Source organism: Odontesthes bonariensis, chromosome 19 (assembly GCF_027942865.1).
Source record: "Odontesthes bonariensis isolate fOdoBon6 chromosome 19, fOdoBon6.hap1, whole genome shotgun sequence".
Taxonomy (NCBI): domain Eukaryota; kingdom Metazoa; phylum Chordata; class Actinopteri; order Atheriniformes; family Atherinopsidae; genus Odontesthes; species Odontesthes bonariensis.
Genome location: NC_134524.1, coordinates 6125819 through 6146558, shown reverse-complemented (window position 1 = coordinate 6146558; position 20740 = coordinate 6125819). Strand labels below are relative to the sequence as shown.

At 43.2% G+C, this 20740-nt stretch overlaps 1 protein-coding gene across 1 annotated transcript in view; it reads left to right on the top strand.

Moving 5' to 3' along the window:
* Nucleotides 1–20740, top strand: part of capn1 (calpain 1) — a 42725-nt gene that overhangs the window by 2067 nt on the left and 19918 nt on the right. The window contains exons 2-4 of the mRNA XM_075451389.1: nt 3681–4369; nt 7087–7156; nt 14753–14871. Of these exons, the coding sequence (XP_075307504.1) occupies nt 4112–4369; nt 7087–7156; nt 14753–14871 (447 nt within the window). The 5' untranslated portion in view covers nt 3681–4111. The remainder of the gene's footprint in view (nt 1–3680; nt 4370–7086; nt 7157–14752; nt 14872–20740) is intronic.

Sequence of the window (20740 nt, the reverse complement as noted above, 5' to 3'; positions counted from 1 at the left end):
AGTCCAGAGAGAGAGTTTCTTTATGAAGTTTCTCTCTATTTTCTGGAGTGATGCTCGTTATTTCTGGTAAAACATGCTGGATGTTATTTAATGTAAAATTTAACAGATGTGTAAACATTTCTGGACTTGGATGTGTTGGGAAATCCGATTCAAACACATTGACGACATTCCTGCTTGATGAAGCTTTGAAAATGTCGACATGTGTCAGCATTAGCGTTGATAATTATCTGATTAAAATCTTTCTGATTTAAACAGGATCTGACTTTGTTGATAGTTTATAAATGAAGGGATTCCTCTTCTTAAAATCTAAATATTTAGTATTTAGCCGCCTGCCGACAGCCGCGCCTGTTACGGTGTTTGCTGCTCGGTCTGCACAGCAGGCAGTGATACGAAGGGAGAGAAAATAGCGCCAAGCGATTGTGAGGTCTGACTTTTTCCTGGAGAACGATTTTGTGATGCAAATGTATTACTCTGTTGAACGCATATTGTTTTGAGAAGCAAAACGCTTTATTTTTTAAACCCCAGCCAACTAGCCGGACTACCTTCGTCAACACCAAAACGAGGCTGGAACTCTGCTCACAGGACCCAGCAGGGGGTAAGAAGATGTTCATAAATGATGTTGCTGATATGGGATGTCATACAGCTTCATGTCAAAAGAGGCGAACTATCCCTTTAACCTGTAGTGCTACTCCGCTTTGCATCTACATCTCTGGAGTGGTGATATGACATTTTTAATTTGCATGATTAATTCAGATGTAGTTTTTCCCAGCAGGTTTCAGTGAAATATTCATGGCGCCCGACACAAATCGTTCTCGTACATAAAACACATTGGATGTCTCGGTTGGAGGAAGGGGCTTCGTTTGTTGTGGGATTTGCATGCGACTAAAGAAAAAGCCTATATTTAGGTTTTACGGCTCCATCATGTGATTTAGAGGATTTAAATTCTTCTGGATGTCTGATCATGAAAGTCTTTGTGGAACAAAAGTACATTCGACCGACCGGTGCCCTGTTTTTCATTTCTTATTGAAAGGAAGCGTCGCGGATTCTTTCCCACGTTGCAGGGGCTGCTCCTTCCCCGGTGCCCCACCTCTCCACCAAGTGTCACAACATTTTGCAGTGCAGCTTTTACTCCATGTTACCCACAGACAAAGAGCGCAAAGTATTCAGGGGCAATATTCTTTCCTGGCTTGTGTTCCTGTGTTCCCACCTGAGCACTGTTTGTGGGGCCTTACAGTCATACATGCAGTTAACCTGGAAAAACAGTAGCAACCAAACAGTAAAGCATGCAGTAGAACCAGGTGTTGATTTAAAAAACATACTTTAGATTTATTAGAAAAACTGCACACAATGAGCCACAGAAATCCTCATATAAACGTGGTTGTAACTGCTGAGTTTCAGCAGTGATTTGGATTTACACACATCTTTTAGTTTACAACAGATTTTTTTTCTTTCTGTTACATACATATGAAAAAGAAATCAAAACTTTACTCCAATGTTATTCATGAAATGTATAAACTGAACAATCAAAGCAATAACAGTTTGGCAAACACTCAGTCATTGGACTGTTTCGGACATTCTTCTGGATCACACTTGGACGGTTCTGAGATAGCGTAGATTGTTTGTTTCACAGTGGCAGGTTTAAGTATCTGCTTACAGGGCCCCGTCTTTTTGAGAAAATGCCCATATTTAGATGAAGGTGTGCTGTTATCTTCTCCATCACGTGAACCTTTTTCACTCCCTCCTGCCACTGGCGTATTGTGGGAGGGAGCGGTTTTAACCACAAGAGAGTTATCATCTTCTTGGCTATTAATATCAAATCAAATTTATTTATATAGCACATTTCATGTACAAACAATTCAAAGTGCTTATAATAATAGGACATGTAAGATACAGCTTCATTTTTTCCCATCTTCCCTTGGGGAGTGCTCCTATGATATAAAATTGTGGGGTCAGAGGTAGATCAATGTTTACTATAGAGAATATTTCATTCTGGGAGCAGTGATTCTTAAAGAGATGCGGCTCTTTTAGGGCGTCCAGCGCTGCTCGTAGCTGTAGTGGCCGAGTAGGAAGTGAAGGACTCCAGCGAGTTTTACCGTTTCGACAAGCAGTAAGAGTGCGGACAGCCGGGTTAAAAGCTGTTGAACGAACGCTGTGAGAAACGGCAGAGCCTGAAACCTTGGTGTTCAGACACATTTCTCCTGGTGGGTGTGGCTCACAGCGAGCTGTTGGGCTCTCTGAGCCAACAACAGCTGCTCCCTGCTGCGACTGACACTGGAGTGCAGAAACAGGAAGAGTTCAGACGCTGGTGAGTTCAGGAAGTATTAAAAAAAAAAAAAAAGGAGAAGCTGATAGAAACAAGAGAAAACAGTGCTGTTTAAAAATAGGCATTTGTTTCTGTTTGAGATAAAGATGTGAGAAGGGAAAAGCTATTTCTGTCAGCAGCGTTGGTGACAGTTTACACTTTGTCCTCCTTGGCTCTGCTTGATTAAAGCTTTAGCTCGTTCTTGGCCACATGTTGGCGTCATTGTGCATCAGGACCAGAGATGTATAGTGACGAAGTAGAACTACTTCACTACTCTACTTAAGTACTAAAATGCTGTATCTGTACTCTACTGGAGTATTATTTTTTTCTCCTACTTCCACTTTTACTTCAGTACATATTTTCAATGAGTTTAGTACTTTTACTCCGATAAATTTTTTATGTGTAACGCACACACACACATAAAAACGTACACTCATTCATGCACAAACACACAAACATACATATAAAAACACACACACAGAGAGACACACAAGCATGCACACAGTTTAAGAAGGGGAAAAGTTGTAGAGAAAAAAAAGCACAAGCAGGAAAGAGAGGGGAGGGATGCTTTAAATGGAGAGGGGACATGCTTGATCTTAAGTTAAGCCCAGTGTTTTCAGGTGTTCTAATCACTTTTTGTTTTTACATGACATTTGTATTTGTATGTGGCCTACTGGCCTTGAGATTTTATTAACAAGTTGAAAGAAAATGACAAGGATGAAAAGAAAATGCGTAATGTGTGAAGTGATGGGAGATGCTTTAAAGGGGGAAGGGACATACTTGCCAATACATATTCTTTTGTTCAGAAGAGTTAAACTCAATGTTTTAAGGTGCTCTTGTACATTCCGCTGTACTGTTGTTACAGCCAAACATTTTGAATAATATAAACAATTTGATTTTCAAACTTTGGACTGATTTCTTTAATAACTACATTACACAATACTTTTACTTTTACTTTTAGTACTTGAGTAGTAATTTTAAAAATAAACTACTCGCAATACTTAAGTACAAAACATGTTTAGTACTTTAGTACTTCCACTTAAGTACGCTGCTTAAAGAGCACTTCTACTTCTACTCAAGTCTGAATCGCTAGTACTTTATACATGTATGATCAGGACACACAGCTGCCCCCCCGGCCCCGTCGGTACCTGATCAAACGCTGGATTCCTGACAGACATTTTCTGCCCATTGTGTCTAATCCCTCCGCCGTGCACAGGCTGAACCCGTGCACGATGTGTGGGAGCGAGCAGAGAAACGGGCGGGGCGGGTTCGAAACTGTAAATGTGTGAATAGAAGGTGTATCCAGCACTGAGCTCAGAACAATGCCCGGACTTGTATTTCTTCATACTTTCTCAGCTCTTTTTCTCCTTTCTTTCAGGGTCCAGCAGCCGGTGTGATGAGTGCAGTCTGCCAGTCCCGCAGTCCTGGTATCTGCTCATAAAACAACAAACCCTCCCTGGTGTTGACTTGCATCTAATCTCCCCGTCCTGTGCAAAGCTTCAGCAGTCAGAGCCTCTGCGTCTGTACTTATATTTTCAGCTTCCAGCTGAGCCGACAGCCGCGTCCAATCAATAGTTTATAGTTCCAAAACAGCGACGAGTGTTTCTTTCTAATTCATGATTGAGCCTTGAAGGCGTTACATGTTTGCATCGCTGCTGCTGCAGTGCTCTTTGTAAAAGCTGTTGATGCAGTAGGCCACAGCTGCCTCTTTAATAATTAACACATCTAAACATCTTTAAAAAAAAAAAAAAAAAAACACCCAAAAGAGAGCGAGACTCAACCCAGCGCTGTTAGCTCCATAAGCTCAGGATGGTGGAGTCGCCCATCTACGCCACAGGCATGGCCGCCAGGCTCCGGAGCCAGTGGGACCGAGACGATGGTCTGGGACAGAACCACAACGCGGTGAAGTTTCTGGGTCAGGACTTCGAGTCCCTGAGAGCCCAGTCCCTCCGCAGCGGGAGGCTCTTTGAGGACGACATGTTTGCTTGTTCTCCGTCGTCTCTGGGATTCAACGAGCTCGGCCCCAGATCCTCCAAGACCGCCGGAGTCCGCTGGCTGAGGCCCACGGTGAGAAATGGGGGGGGAAACGTGGGTTACTCTATGCAATAATGCTGCAGATATGTGATGAAACGGTTTGTATTATCAGCTAAAGTTATAGGAACTGCAGAAATGTAGCATTAAAGTGTGTGAAAATCTTCCTAAATGACTGTTTATCATCAGGAAGCTGCACACGTGCACAGAGCCATCGGGGCTCTGCAGCTGTTGATGCTTCCTGCATGAAACTGTCAGCTGACAAAGCAGATATGTTGTTACAGGCTCTATAACACATAAGACAGCATGAGACAGCTGCTTTGCACAAAGCTGGAAGATGGCCCTGTCTTTCTTTATCGCCACACCTTCTACATGTGAACTGTTTGCTGCTGTTTTTGTCCTCTGGTGACAGCTCTGCTCACTCGTCTCCTCCGTTGTTGTGGAGCAGCGTAGCAAACTTAAGTTTATTTTTCGGGGCTTTGGCCAAATTGACCTGGTGAACAATGCATCCGTCTATGTGGCTTAATTAAAATGTCCGAACTGACCCCAAAAAGGCAAATTATTTAGGCAAAAATGATGAAAACGCTTTGATTTTGGTGTTTCAGCTTCTTAATTTGGTAAAAAAAAAATGAAAATAAAGCACAAATATGAAAAACTACAATGCTTTGTAAACAAATTAACTTTGTGTCATATCTGTGTTTTATCTATTTATTATGTTTTACTGAATATAAAAGCTTTTGCCATAGATTATGCAGTAATTAATCTCCTGTGAGCCTCCTTAGTACAGAGGCCATGTTGCTTCTCCTCGTCTTCTGTCTGGTTTTATTTTAGCTTTAAGTTAGATTCTGTAGGCTGGTCGCAGCCTTCCTTCAAACTGTTGTGGTACTTTTAAAATGTTCCAAAAGCTTGTTGACTCTTCTGCAGAAGCATTGGAATAATCAGAACTGTTCCTAAACTTTAGCTCATTGGTTTGAACCTTGAGAACGACTTTAGGTTTGATGCAGCCTCTGCAGTCGAGCTAAAGCAGGTTTAGTCCTTTAAAATGGAAGCGCAGACACCAGCAGCTCTGTGGTGCAGATGTTCTGAGCTGAAGCTTTTATCACCCCTGAAGCAACCTTTCCCCACAGACCTGGCTGTCATCTGTTGCCAGACAACCACGCCCTCCGTCAGGAGTGATTGGTAGACTTTAATCTCGCAGCTCTCTTTGCTCCAGTTGGTGCAGTTTGCAGGAGAAAAGGTGCATCGTGTTTTTTTTCCCCATCAGTCAGGCTGCAGAACTTCTTCTTCTTCTGTTTTTTTTTTTTTCTCTTTCTCCCTCATTCTCCGTTATAAATACCCCAGAGTTCTCCCTGTAGCTGATGCACTCACTGTCCTGTAATGATAGCGGGCGAATGGTCGGGATCTTCGTAGCTCTCAGGGTTTTATGATCATCTGCGTGACTCCAGCCTCTTAGCTCTTCCTGCAGCTTCCCTTTGTAGACCGCTCTGTGCTTGTGTAAGCTGTGCACGATTGTGGTGGTTTTTTTTTGGGTGAATTCAGCCACGTGTCCCGTGATTTGTGAGGTCTTTGGTGCATGAGGGGAAATGTAGTTTCTTTTTATAGCTTCATGTGGGGTATCTCACGCTAGAAAAATGGTTCCCAGTGAAAGGGAAGCATTGTGAGACACTATCTGACCAAGATTTTTAGTATATTTACCCAGTTTTCGGTGAGAATTCAGAAATAATTACATCTAAGAAACAAGCATCTGCTTAATAAGAATGATTGTCTATCAATTGAGTCTACTTTGTACTGAAAAGGGATGTTTAGTGATGATGAAATTTCATTTTTCACACCAAAGTTTGAGAGAGTGGTTCTACTTTATGGGGCGGGTTGTGGTTGAGCGAATTCTCCATCGATCAGGAGGTCCGTGGCTTCTTCTTTATATCTATATTCAAAAACTTATACAAATGATTGGATATGGATAAGAGCACTTTGAATTTTTAATGAAAAGACTCTATAACTGCAGACCATTTACCATTTAGCATGGAGACGTTGGAGTGCCATTAACGATGGGAAATAGTACAATGATAAGAAATTATAGCTAGAAATAATTAAAGTTACATAGATGTATAGATTTTGGGATCTATTGTCAGAAATTCATTGAAATATTGATTTTTTTTTTTTTTTTATTATTTTTTTTAATTATATATAAGTGAAGAATTGTTTTTTTTTTTTTTTTTTTGTGGATCAGACGTAGTGGGTCCTCCTCTGTTGCAGCCGCTGTATTCCTCATAAAGAGGAGGATGAAGCAGAGGTGGTATTATAATGATGAGTCCTCAGTCTGGGGAGAAGGACTCATGAATGAATGACAGTAAACAAGTATTTAATGCTCAGAAACACGTCGTTCTGACTGAATTTGTTCTGAAAACGTAGATAAAACACTCACCCCAGCATGTATACGCTCAGCTAAGTTAAACTTAAGCGTATTTTTGTCATGTGATGAACTTTTAAATACGTAGAAACAAGTTTCGGTTCTTTTATTGCATCAGGAAACAGACGATGGCTTTTATTTTCTGGCACTCTGACTGTTATTAAAAGCATTTCAGTCCCTCTGAATTCATGTGACACCATGTGTCGCTTCAGTTCAGGGGAAGAGGTTCAGGACAGGAGTCGAGGCAGTCGTAGGAGACAGAGAGGAGACGTATGAAAACTGCGTCTCCAGTGGCAGGAGAAGGGCTAATTCCTCAGTTTGTTTCTGTCTGTGTGTTCTGCAGGAGTTCTGCAAGCGGCCCGAGTTCATCGTGGACGGAGCTACTCGCACTGACATCTGCCAGGGAGCTCTGGGTGAGTCCCCCCGGGTCCGTTCCCAACCGGTGTTGGTCCCCTCGAGCCTTACTCTGGTTGGGTGTGAGTGTGAAACCCTGGCAGAAGCAGAAGCTGAAGCTGAAGCTCAAGCTGAAGCAGAAGCAGAAGCAGAAGCAGAAGCTGAAGCTGAAGCACGTAGCTGAAGCACGTAGCTGAAGCACGTAGCTGAAGCAGAAGCAGAAGCAGAAGCAGAAGCACGTAGCTGAAGCACGTAGCTGAAGCACGTAGCTGAAGCACGTAGCAGAAGCAGAAGCAGAAGCAGAAGCAGAAGCTGAAGCTGAAGCACGTAGCTGAAGCACGTAGCTGAAGCACGTAGCTTAGCCGTAGCTGCCAGGTGCTACTATGTATAAATCTTGTGAGAGCCTGGGTGTTAGCTATAAATGTTTAAAGCTTTCCTCTCCTCCAGACAGCATGAGCTCTTCCTGCTGCTGGGATAGTGATTGATATAAGTATTAGAACTATTATCACTAGGGCTGTCACGATAACAAACTTTGCTGGACGATAAATTGGCCAAGAAATTATTGCGATAATCGATAATATTGAATTTTTCGCGACTTTCAAACAATTGAATGACAATGGGATAAAAGATACAACTAGAAAGCTGCAAGCAGCTGTTTGCGGGACCGAGATGTGCGTACGTTAGATGTGCGTACGTTAGATATGCGTACGTTGGATGCGCGCACGTTGGGGCATGCGCTGGTCGCCGTAGTCGCGCAGCTCTGCCCACACGCACGATACCCTCTGCATACGTACGAGCACATAATAACCCCAATACGGAGGGGTTTTGGAAAATTTCTAGGGGGCGCCACTGAGCCATTTATCTCCGCCCACACACGATACCCTTTACTTACGTACGAGGTCGACACGGTGGACGTGTGTGCCAAGTTTCATGACTTTGCGATGATAAGGCTTTAAAATCACAAACGCCATCACACGATTTTCACCGCCTGGCCACGCCCACACCGTTCAGAGTTTGGAAAAGTTTCTCAAGATTTTTATTCCCCCCATGTCTTAAGAGTAACCTGGCCAAGTTTGGAGTCTGTAGCATTAAATCTGTAGGAGGAGTTTGATCATATTTAAGGCGTGGAATGGGTAAAAAATTGCACCAAAACGCACTTTTCATTCAAAATGGCCGCCTTCCTGTGGACGTGGGACCATGGCGGCATAAGACTTTTTTGTGCGTCTGGGCATGATGAATGAGTGTACCGAATTTCGTCGTCCCACGCGAAACTAATCCCATTGCGGGGACCATTTTTAAGCATTGTAGGGGGCGCTACAGAGTCAATGAGCGACTCCCAAAAATATAAAGTTTAGATTCTTTCATGTCGTCCACTGGCAGGTGGCGCTCGCAAAAGAGTTTTCGCATACCTTTTGCAAAGAATAAGAAGATGCAGAATAATAAACCTTACAGATACAATAGGGTCCTTACAGTTTCACTGCTCGGTCCCTAACTAGTCATCCACATATTTTGAGAGGTGACATCCTCTGATGCAGCCCTCTGTCTTAAAATACTCAACGGTAAACTCATCCTCACAATATTATCCCCTGTGGGCACAAAGACGACTTTCATTGAACATTCCTTTAAGTGCATATTTGTTAGTCTATAAACCGCTTCTTGTGCACTAACATCTCTGTTATGCAAGTACACAGTACCTAGATTTTTTAAGGCCTCCTTTGCACTAAGATTGCCCTCTTTGAATGCCTCTCTTTGGGCATTGCTCAACAGCAGCCCCATCTCCCTTTCTGCCTTTAGAAATCTAGGAGATGATGTACACAACACATGCATACGCATCCACAACGTACTGGATGTCTATATTAGCATTCCAGCATTTCAAGAGGGACTTACTATACTGATTAATCCACGACTCCTTAACATCCCTTTTTAAAACAACTTCTGTCTTCTTGCCAAGACGTTTATACGCCGCCTCAAAAATCTCCTGATTCATGCGTAAAGCATCAAACAACTGCTGTACATTTTCAAAACTACCATCGTTCAATGCCTTCTTAACGCTTGTTAAAATGCCATCAGCATGCTCTGCCTTCATCTCCCACCTGTTCTCTCCATGCTTCTCACATGTTGCATCCGTCGCATCTCCCTGACACTTGCAGACTGGTTCTACTCGCTTACGACTGATGAACGTGCGTGCAGATACTGGTCGAGGAAAATTGAAACGACACGTATTCCTCTTTTTGCACGACTTTGAGTGGCGAGTGGAATGTTGTTGTACAGATGTGATAATGTCCAATAATGTGTCATCATCTGCTGGTAGTTCACATGTTACATATTTGTCAATAAACTGAACTACCTCTTCGTCACTGTTCCTGTCAATTAACGGAGCGTTCTCGATCCAGAACAAACAATGGACATGTGGGGAACCACGCTGCTGAAACTCGACCCTATAAAAGTAGTCAATTATTTTACCCATCGGATTGCATGGAGACATCAACACCTCCTTTAAAAAACAATGCCACCGAAAGTCAAACATCCTAGCTGCAGTTACCGGATTCTGCCGCAACAGCTCACACCTATCAGCCCACTCCAACTCTTCAGCTGTCGGCGTTCTTCCAGCCTGTCGCAAAGCGCTATCAAGCAGATTTTGCCAACGCAGATCAGCTGAAGAAAAGGAACAAAACCAAGTGGGGACGCCTAACTGACGAACACAAGCTAACAGGTTACTCTGCGCTCCCTGCCAGTACACTGGGGTTCCTCTAATAGGTTTCAAAAACCGATAGCCATCATCACACGCCAACAACTGTTTCAACCCATCGTCTTTATTCGTTTGAACAATGTTTGCTGGAACACATGTCACTGGGCCATGTACTCCATTTTGTCCACCTTTGGGCAAAGCTAACATCTTCATAAACGGTATATGTAGCGCAATCAAATGCTGTTCCAAACTATTCAAACAGGCCAGTTCTGCTGGAATGGGACACACAGTCAAATTGTTTCCTGCAGATTCAGCCGGTTCCTGTCCTCTGAGTATCTTACTATGACAGGTGTAACAGATCGAAAGCTTCCCTCTAGGTATGTCAACCAAGTGACACGGCATCTCACAACTGGCATCACATTTCTGCAGATAATGGTCAGTAATGCACTTTGCAGCTACAGCACCTACAGCTCCAGTTTTATTATAATCTTCCCTTTTACAGGTTAAAACCTGATGCCTAAACAGCAATCTGTGGCAAACACAACACACAAAATCTGGTCCATCTCTGACTTTATCTAAAAGCTGCTGCATAACAAAGTCAAATTGCAGGCGCTTTTCTTTCAACTGCTGCCTATTCAGCTTCATACCTGCTGCAACACGCTGTTTATATTCAACATTTGCATACTGTGTTCTACTCAGTTCCTTCTTCTTGGCTTGATACGTGACATTAGTCCTGTACATGTTCTTACTCATTTCCTTCTTCTTGGCTTGATACGTGACATTAGTCCTGTGCATGTTCTTACTCATTTCCTTCTTCTTGGCTTGATACGTGACATTAGTCCTGTGCATGTTCTTACTCATTTCCTTCTTCTTGGCTTGATACGTGACATTAGTCCTGTACATGTTCTTACTCATTTCCTTCTTCTTGGCTTGATACGTGACATTAGTCCTGTACATGTTCTTACTCATTTCCTTCTTCTTGGCTTGATACGTGACATTAGTCCTGTACATGTTCTTTCTCATTTCCTTCTTCTTGGCTTGATACGTGACATTAGTCCTGTACATGTTCTTACTCATTTCCTTCTTCTTGGCTTGATACGTGACATTAGTCCTGTACATGTTCTTACTCATTTCCTTCTTCTTGGCTTGATACGTGACATTAGTCCTCAAGATTTTTATTCCTCCCTCGCTTAAGAGTAACCTGGCCAAGTTTGGAGCTGTTACCATAAAATCTGTAGGAGGAGTTAGATAAAATGCGAGTTGTGGAAAAAAAAAGACGATTACAACCACCAGTAGGTGGCGCTATAGGTGGATGTCACTATGATAATATGTCCATGTTCAGGCTGGGTCCAGCATTCACCGTATGAAGTTTGGGACAGATTGGATAATGTATGTGGGAGTTATAAGCAACTTAATTTTTTGTGGCGAGTGATGGTTATGTCATCAAACTTTGAAGCGTCGCCACGGCCACGCCCTTTAAGTTTTGAAAAAGTTTCCCCATGAATTTACACCCCCATGTCTTAAGAGTAACCTGGCCAAGTTTGAAGTCTGTAGCATTAAATCTGTAGGACGAGTTCAATCATATGCAAGGCGTGGAATCGGTCAAAAATGGCACGAAAACGCACTTTCCATCCAAAATGGCCGCTACAGAGTCAATGAGCAACTCCCAAAAATATAAAGTTTAGATTCTTTCATGTCGTCGACTGGCATGTGGCGCTCGCAAAATTTCCTGAGTTTTCGCATACCTTTTGCAAAGAATAAGAAGACGGAAGACGGAATAATAATCCTTACAGATAAAATAGGGTCCTTGCAGTTTCACTGCTCGGTCCCTAATAAAAATGCGAATACACCCTTTTAAATATCAATAAATGTGATTTTATTAAAATAACAATGAAGAATTTCTTTCAAAGTTGCTTGTAAACAAACATGGGGCATATCACACACACACTCACGCACACACACACGCACACACACACACACACACACACACACACACACACACACACACACAAACAGAGTAAACAATAAGAACACCTACCCACCCGAGGTGGCATTAACGAGACATATCGGCTCGTTTAGATTCAGTGGCTCACCCTCATCATTTGGCTGGAAGCCAAAGTGGTCCCACACGGGAGCTTTCGCCGTTTTCTTCGGCACCAGTTCCATAACTTTTATTTCGTTAGCTGCTATCTGACTTGACGCGAGCTGTGGCTTCTGCGAGGTAACAGTCGAACGAATGCTGCTGCTAACTATCAGAGGTCAGCAGTAGAACACAGGGTCTCAAACGGCGCGAATATGTTACCGGGGCAACGACTTTTTTTTTTTTTTTTTTTTTTTTTTTTTCAGGGAGGCCTGCACTGAAAATTGAAAATGCTCTAACGTTCAACAATCACGCGCCCATCATTCGGTTAGGTAGGGAAAGGGCGGGAGTGGCGAGGAAACAAAGAAATGCGCCAAAAAAAAAAAACCCAAATTTTTTTTTTAAATGGACTTATCGTGGCCAGAAAAGTGATCGTGCTTGAAAAAAGTTATCGGACGATTTATTGACTTATTGGATATCGTGACAGGCCTAATTATCACTCATTTGGGCCGTGCATGATAAAGGAAAGATTTGGGGATAAAAAAAAAAACATTAAAACAAATATTTTTTGCATATTTGATTGTGATTTCAACCTTTTGACCTTTTAGCGAGCTGCCGGTCAGCAAAACTTCTGATTAAAGAAGCTGTTCAACACGAGGGGCCCCTCTTATATGTTGCTGGTTGATTATGAAGCTCAACTCAACTTTATTTATAAAGCCCTTTAAAACAGCCGTGGCTGAAACAAAGTGCTGTACATGAATAACAACACGAAATATAAGGCATAAAACATGAGAACAATGTAAAAACAGTAATAAACAATAACAATATTAAAACAATAAAACAGTAACAGAAACAGAGTCTCATGCGGGGTTAAAACCCAGGGAATAAAAATGGGTTTTAAGACATTAAAGCATGTTAAAGCTGTCGCTAACAGCTGGTTAGCTTAGCTTAGCTTAGCGTAGCTTAGCGCAGTGATGTGTTGGTGAGCACTGTTCACCTCACAGCCAGCTTTGAGTCTCGGCTGCGGGCCTTATCCGTAGAGTTAAGAGTGTAGGTGTGGTTGTCATGTGCATGGTTGTTTCTCTGTGTTGGAAACCCAGAGTATCCCTAAACTTTAGTGACAGCTGGGATAGCCTGCAGCCCCCCGTGACTCTGAACAAGATGTAGCTGCACACCTAAGAAGCTGGGAAACCTGGGAAACCACGTAGAACTCTTTGGCTATAAATACAGTCCTGTCCTATGTCTTACGTGTTGTGACATAATAACAAAAGAAAATCATCGGGTCCCTCCCAGGAGCACTCTTAAGAGTGGGTGAATGCAACCTTAGATGAACAATAAAGGACATATTGCGCTGCGTTATTACTAATTTAACAAAAACTAAGGCAGCGCATGAAAAACTGAGTTCATCCTTCCTGCTCCCACAGGAATTAAGATCAGGAGCTGATCAAATTAAATCATTTACCTGATAATCAGTCAGTGTGAGCAGCTATAAAAGCCGAAGTTCTGCAGCATTCAGGTGTGTGTTAACACGATGCCAAGGAGGAAAGACATCAGCAGCTGTTGCTGCCCATCTGTCTGGGAAGGGTTATAAGGCCGTTTCCAAACTATCTGGAGTCCATCGTTCTACAGAGAGAAAGATTATTCACAAGTGGAAAACATTCAGGACAGCTGTCAATCTTCCCAGGAGTGGACGTCCCAGCAAGGTCACCCCAAGGTCAGAAACCCAAAGAGCTACATCTCAGACTCTGCAGGCCTCAGTTAGCATGTTAAAGGTTAAAGTTCACCCCAAGGTCAGAAACCCAAAGAGCTACATCTCAGACTCTGCAGGCCTCAGTTAGCATGTTAAAGGTTAAAGGTCATGACAGCACAGTTAGAAACAGACTGAACAAGTGTGGCTTGTGTGGAAGGGCTGCAGGAGAAAGCCTCTTCTCTCTAAAAAGAACATGGCAGCACAGCTTAGGTTTGCAAAGACTTCTGGAACGATGTCCTTTGGACAGACCAGACCAAAGTGGAGATGTTTGCTCATAATGCACAGCAGCACGTTTGGAGGAAACCAAACACAGCTCCTTGTATTGAAGAGGTTGTACGTAATTTTTGACACGACTCTCGGCACATCTATAAACAATCACATCTGTAAACAGTGTCTTCCTGCATCTCTTTCAGTGTATCTGGCAACGCAAGATGCTTCTTTCGTTGCCAAATGGGATTATTTTTCACCCCCCCTCTTAACTAGTGACTATATTGCAAAATAGCAATTTTAGAAATGTGTTGCCAGGGAACATGGTGTCATCATTGTCCTGCCAAAGCTCCACTCATCATCTTTTCCAGTGCTGTGGGGTCCATTAGAAGAAGCTTTAATCAGGTTTATGTTCTCTAAAGCTGGAATAAAACAAAATCCAACATTTTAAAAGTATAAGAAGAGTGTAAAAGAAGAGCTTTTTAGTTTCCTCATAGCAGGAGGTCTACCAGTGTGGTGACACTCACAGGGAAACTGTGGCTCAGGGTTTCCCTCCCATCGTCCAGCAGAAAGCAGTAAAACAGCAGAGTAAAGGTGGCAGATGGGACTCACACCCACACTGTAATAACCACCAACATTGACTCATGGTGGCTTTAAGAGTCCAGCGCCTCTCCCATCGTGGTTTAGTTTGTGTAAACACGTCGTCTAACTACAGGTTTTACCAGTTTTATCTTTCTGCTCAAATCCCAACACGAGTTAGTTTAACTGCCGTTACTGCAAATAAGCATCAAGCTGAGTATAAAGGAGGGAATAAAGGATAGTATAGTAACAGACTGTCATTCATTGGTGTCTGCTGCAGGGAATAAAAGCGTATACATTTGCATTTTCAGGGGACTGCTGGCTGCTGGCAGCTATCGCCTCGCTGACATTAAACGACAACCTCCTCAACAGAGTGGTTCCTCAGGGACAGAGCTTCCAGCAGGGATACGGCGGCATCTTTCACTTTCAGGTAACACCGTGCACAGAGAGAGTCCTTCCACGTCACATTACGGTTCAGACTCACCTTTTTTCTGTCGATATGAAACCTTTACCCCACAACGATGACAGAAAGAAGGAATAATCTGATCATTTATGAAGGTTAAACGGCTGAAATGTCTTATTTCCATCAGTATTCAGTTTGAATTGAACTTTGCAGCTGAGCTCCTGCTTTGAATTGAATTGTTAAGCATAATGAAGTGGGCACTCGCCTGCGTGCTGTAGATACGGTCTCACTGGTGCTGATGCCTTACAGGGTGAAAACCAAACCATTAGGCTGACAGAATTGTGTGTAGACCAGTGAAACAGGATCATGTCAAGGCACAGATCTCTGGAAGGCTACAAGAACGCACAAAGTACTTAAAAATACTACAATATAATAATCTCTTCTGTTGAAAAACTACGTTAAAGGCACATGAAATGATGCTCTTTGGTGATACGTGGTATAAATAGGTGCTATTTATCAGACGTTCAAGCCCTGAAAACTATATAAAAATTCAAAGATAAGAACGACCGCTGCATCACTGAAGAACAATTTGACCTTTATCAGCCAAAGTCAGCGAGTTCCAGTTTGTTAACCTCGATGACGGAAGCTGGATATCAGCTGTTAGCACAGACACCATCCACTTTAAACTGCTTTCTCTGATCGCCTTCATCTTTCTGTACATTTCCAGGAAGATATCTTCATTATTGTCTTTGAATATATGCACTTGGGTTCAGATTTAGATATCAACTTTTTACAAACGGTGCCAAAGTTGATAAGTGAGTTATACACATCGTATCAGTCTGGGTTCCATCTGAAGGCAACAATCCGGTGGTTACTATGAATTGGATTTATTTATTTATTTACTTGTTAAATTTTAAATTTTTATATATTTTTTATTATTTTTTTTTAATGCTTCTTCCACTCCCTGCTGCAATGCTTTTATTTTATGTAAAGCACTTTGAATTGTTTGTAGGTAATTTGATTTGATTTGATGAATGAAAGGTGTTGGGGAACCCTTCCAGAATCAGGCCTGTTCAATGCAGACCTTTATTTCTCTATATAAGGCTGACGGCAGTTTGTCTAAAGGCAAATTATTTTCTCATGAGAAGCAAAGGCCTACGATCCGCAAAGGAATTATTTAGACGAGCTTCCCGGCAGTGTGTGGAGGAAACTGAGCTTTACCGTCCCTGCAGTCGGACACGGTAAAGGCAGCATCATTCTGTGGGGATGTGTTTCTGAAACATGAGCGTAAACTGGAATCTTTGCTTGAATCGCACCCCATCTAATCGGGATATTAGTCTACCAAATGTGCTTTAATAAAGTACAAATCAAAGGAGACGGATGGATGAAAATAAACTAAATCGACTCCAAGCTTTGGCAGAATAGGTGAAAACCCTGAAATGGTCTGACTCTCAGTCGTCTAATCTATGGAAAGGATTCCAACAGGCTCCTCCCACACCATTCTTACATGCCAGACCTTTCAGGTTATGAGTCATTCATGGCGGCTCACCTCACACATCCACACCCAGCCCAACAAAAAGGACTTAAGTCCCTAAACCATCACTCTTGGCCTCAGCTAATGGGGATCCTTCATAGAAAAAACAAACCGCTGGGTAAAAAACTACCACAATGCCTCGTCTGTCTCATGTAGATCAACGTCACCTCCTCTGACCAGTCCTGCTGCTTTGTTGTGTTTATCCAAAATATGTCGTGCTCCATGGCTGCAGCCACCGGCACGAAGCTGGCTCTTATCCGCTGAACTTTGCTTTGGGTTTGACACCAAATCCAAGTGCACACAGAAACCCGCATGCAAAGGTGCGACTGTAGCAGATTCACAGCAGGGCAGTGATGATAAGCCCTTTCATTCTGAAACATCGCAGCAGTGGTTAGCTTCTGTTTGCATGTGGCTCTGTGACCAGGGGAGGGGAGCCCTGATTCCAGCGTGTTGGTTCATATATGGCAGGATTTTTGTGCAATTACCCTGAAAACATGTACAAAGAAAGTAGAATGTACTGTCTTGGATTTTATTGGAGCCAGCGCTAAGTCTAGTGCTCGCTAGCTTTGGTAGATAATCAACACAAAGCCCAACTTTGGTGCTAAAACTGCAGAAAAAGTGCAGAAAAATAGGAAGAATTTCAGGAAATGAACATTTATTTCACAAAGCATCAGACTGAGTAAAACAAAAGTGTTGAATTATGCTGATGACTTCCACAGCTGGAGAAGAAAATGAATTAAACATGAATTAACTTTGTAAATTACGAGGGAACTTAAGGCACCTCTGCATTAGTGTCACTGAATTATGAAGAAACTCTTCACTCAGTGGCTTGTAAACCATTTTAAAGTGAAATCATTTCCTCATAATGCTGTAGAAGTGACCTGTGGTTGGTTCTAATGGCATCTGGCTCAAATTGTTGCCTTCCTCCAGCACCAGGGATCCAATGAATTTAATGCGAACATAGCCCACTTACATGCAAGGCTTTTGCAAGTTATTCAGCATGTTAATGCTGTTTAAGCCTGAGTTTAAATGAGTTTAAACTCCCACCTTATGAGAAAACAAACCTGACGGCTGGTGCTTGATGTTTCCAGCTGCTTCTAACTGAATTGATTTTTTCTCTTTGCTCACGTTGGTGTATTTTAATCCAGACAAAGTCACAATAAAAGGCCTCTCAGTCACATGTTTTTGCCTTTTTCTGTTGTCAGATGAGGAAATAGACTGTGACTGAAAAGAGGCCCATTGTGACATCATTTGAAAGCATAGTGAAGCTGCTATTCTGCTGTAAAAAAGCTGATTTTAGCACCATCCACCTGAGTTAAAGACCATGTCTGTGCAGGGATTTGGGCTACATATACATTCACGGTTATGTGATGTTTGAAATGGCAGAATGTCTCAAACATGTTATTTTAAGTCCTAAAAGAAAAGAAAATGTCCGCACAGCGGCTGCTCCTCCTTCCTCTATAGTTGCATGAGCAGCTTCTCATAGCCACTCACTCACTCGTCATGTTGCACCAGCTCCTGTCCTCACAAAGCAACACGGTCGACTAAGAAGTAGTTCAAATATCTCCTACAAGTCACCAGATTTGTCATTTTTCAATTTTTTGAAGAAAAGTTGGTGACAAAAATCTGCCAGGTTGGCAACAGTGCCAATACTGGTAAATATGATGTTAATATTCCTTGAGTGATAAACGTGCGAGTTACAGCACAGATGTGTTCTGGAGAAGGTGCGATACACCTGAAACTATTTGCCCACTAAAGAGGAAGCGTGCTTACATTGAGTTTTACTGTTTTGTTCTGTTAACTGCATGTGTTGTGCATGTGGTCCACATATCAGGCCCGATGCAGACGGATCAGGGTCCCCGTACATTACATTACGGTCATTCTGCAGACGCTTTTATCCAAAGCGACTTACAATACAAAGTGTGTTCCACATCGGTAGGCAAAAGAACTTCAGGTCATAAGTGCGTTTCCTTCCAAAACCAAACAGCTAAGAGCATAACTAGTGCTAGAGTAAGTGCGGTAAGTTAGGTACCGAGACAAATGGGAAGACGATTTAGAAAACAAAGACAATTTAGGAAACGAATAAGTGCGTAAGGAGCTGGGACGGAGCAGGTGATGTCCTCAGAGGGCGGATCAGGGTAGTGTTTCCTGCAGAGATGGTTTTCAGCCTGCGGCCAAAGATGGGCAGCGACTCAGCTTCCTGACATCAGGCGGGAGATCGTTCCACCATCGGGGCGCCAGAGCAGAGAAAAGCCGTGAGCGTGTGGATGGTGCGCAGGGACCGCTGAGTGAGGGGCAGCCGGCCGCCTGGAGGCCGCAGAGCGAAGCGGGCGGGCGGGGGTGTAGACCGCAGCCCGGAGGTATGAAGGAGCTGCTCCTTCCACTGCCCTGTAGGCCAGCACCAGAGTCTGAAACTGGATGCTGCAGCTACAGGGAGCCGGCGTAGAGAGCGGAGAAGGGGAGTGGAGTGGGAGAACTCGGGGAGGTCGAACACCAGACGAGCAGCAGCTCTCTGAACCAGCTCCAGAGGTCTGATGGCAGAAGCCGGGGCGCCAGCACGGAGCGAGCTGCAGTAGTCCAGGCGGGAGATGAGCAGAGCCTGGAGGAGCACCTGCGCTGCCTCGTCGGTGAGGAAGGGGCGAATCCTCCGGATGTTGTAGAGGAGGAATCGGCAGGAACGGGTCACTGATGCCATGTTAGCCGACAGTTGGTCGTCCAGGGTCACACCCAGATTCCTCGCGGTCCGAGTTGACGTCACCACGGAGTCATCCATGGTGATGGCTAGATCTCTGAACGGGCGGCCCTTCCCCGGGAGAAACACCAGCTCAGTCTGGTCCAGGTTGAGCTTAAGGGGGTGCATCGACATCCAAACCCGAGATGTCTGCCAGGCACGCACACTGGAAAAAATCAAAGTCTTACCAAGTATATTTGTCTCCTTTCCAGTCAAAATATCTCATTACACTTAATATAAGACACAACTGCCTAACAAGTACTATTTCAGCCAGATATAGGACCTTGTTTTAATACAATACATCTGGAATATCTTGTTAAATGAAAAAGTCTTGAAAACAAATTGTTTTGAGTCGGATTTCACATGAAACAAGCTTTTTTTTTTTACATTTGAAGAGGTTTTTAAGCTAATTTCAAGATCACTTTTAACTCAAAAGTCCTAAATATCACATCTTATTTCAAGAAATCTTGACAAGCCGATTTTCACTAGTTCCATTGGCAGTTTTATTTTGCTTATTTCAAGCAAAAACGTCTTGTATTTGTTGTTTTTTTTTACTTATTTTTGGAGGGGCATTTTTTTCCAGTGTGGTAGGAGCGACCTGTCAGGTAGGATGAGAACATGGAGAGTGCAAAGGGTAAAGATAAGGATGTGGTGGTTCCCTGTGATACAGAGGAAGCTGTACAATGGTTTATTTTGTTAAAAACGGAGCACGTAATGTTTTAATTCAAAAGGAAAACGTTCAGTCGACAGTGATTTCTCACCTGCTGCTGGGAAGCGAAGCCAGCCAGACTGTCAGCCCGGCAAGCGAAGGGCATGAGAGAAACAACGGGGACACACATGCTCCGACACTTCAGAGACACGTATATCACATGCATGATGAGCGGGGCATGTAACGCTGAAGGCAAACGCGCACGTGGAGCCGGCGTTCATCAGGGATCGCTTATGTCGGGCTGAGTGAAAGCTGTTGGAGCAGAAGCCTGGCAGACTGACAGGTCAAACCAGACACGGTTGCACATTATTTACTCATACATGCACCGCATGTGTAGTGAAATCCACACATCGACCCTGAAGATTTAAGCATTTTGTCAGTAATTATCCAGTTTTCTGAAGCTTAACTGACACAGACGGATCAATAAAAACCGTCTCACAGCTCCCATCTTACACAGGTCTGCTGGGGCTGGTGACTCACTGCAGACGTGTGTGTGTTCATTTGTCCATTATTACTTTGCTGAGTGGAAATAATGCTTCAGTTTGCTCCAAAAAGCCTGCACGAGTACGAGCTGAATGGCTTGTAAATAGGCCCGGCTGTTGTCCTAGTTTCTTCTTTTTTTTTTTTAAACAAGTTTCTTCTTCCATCCTCTTTAGCTGGAGCTTGAGCACGAATCTGCTCCTCTTTGCATGAGTTTGGATCCTGTAAGCCTCAGGATAAATTACCCACATCGGAATGAGTCATCCCATAACGATATTATGAGTCCCGGCTGTAGGAATGGTAATCTGTTTAAGAAAGAGGGCAGAACATCTGGGAGAGATGAACAAATGAACAAATATGGCAGACAAAAGAAGGAAGAATGAATTATACGCTGGGCAATCTTAGCCGAGAGTCAGAAACAAATCAAACTGGGGCAAAATGT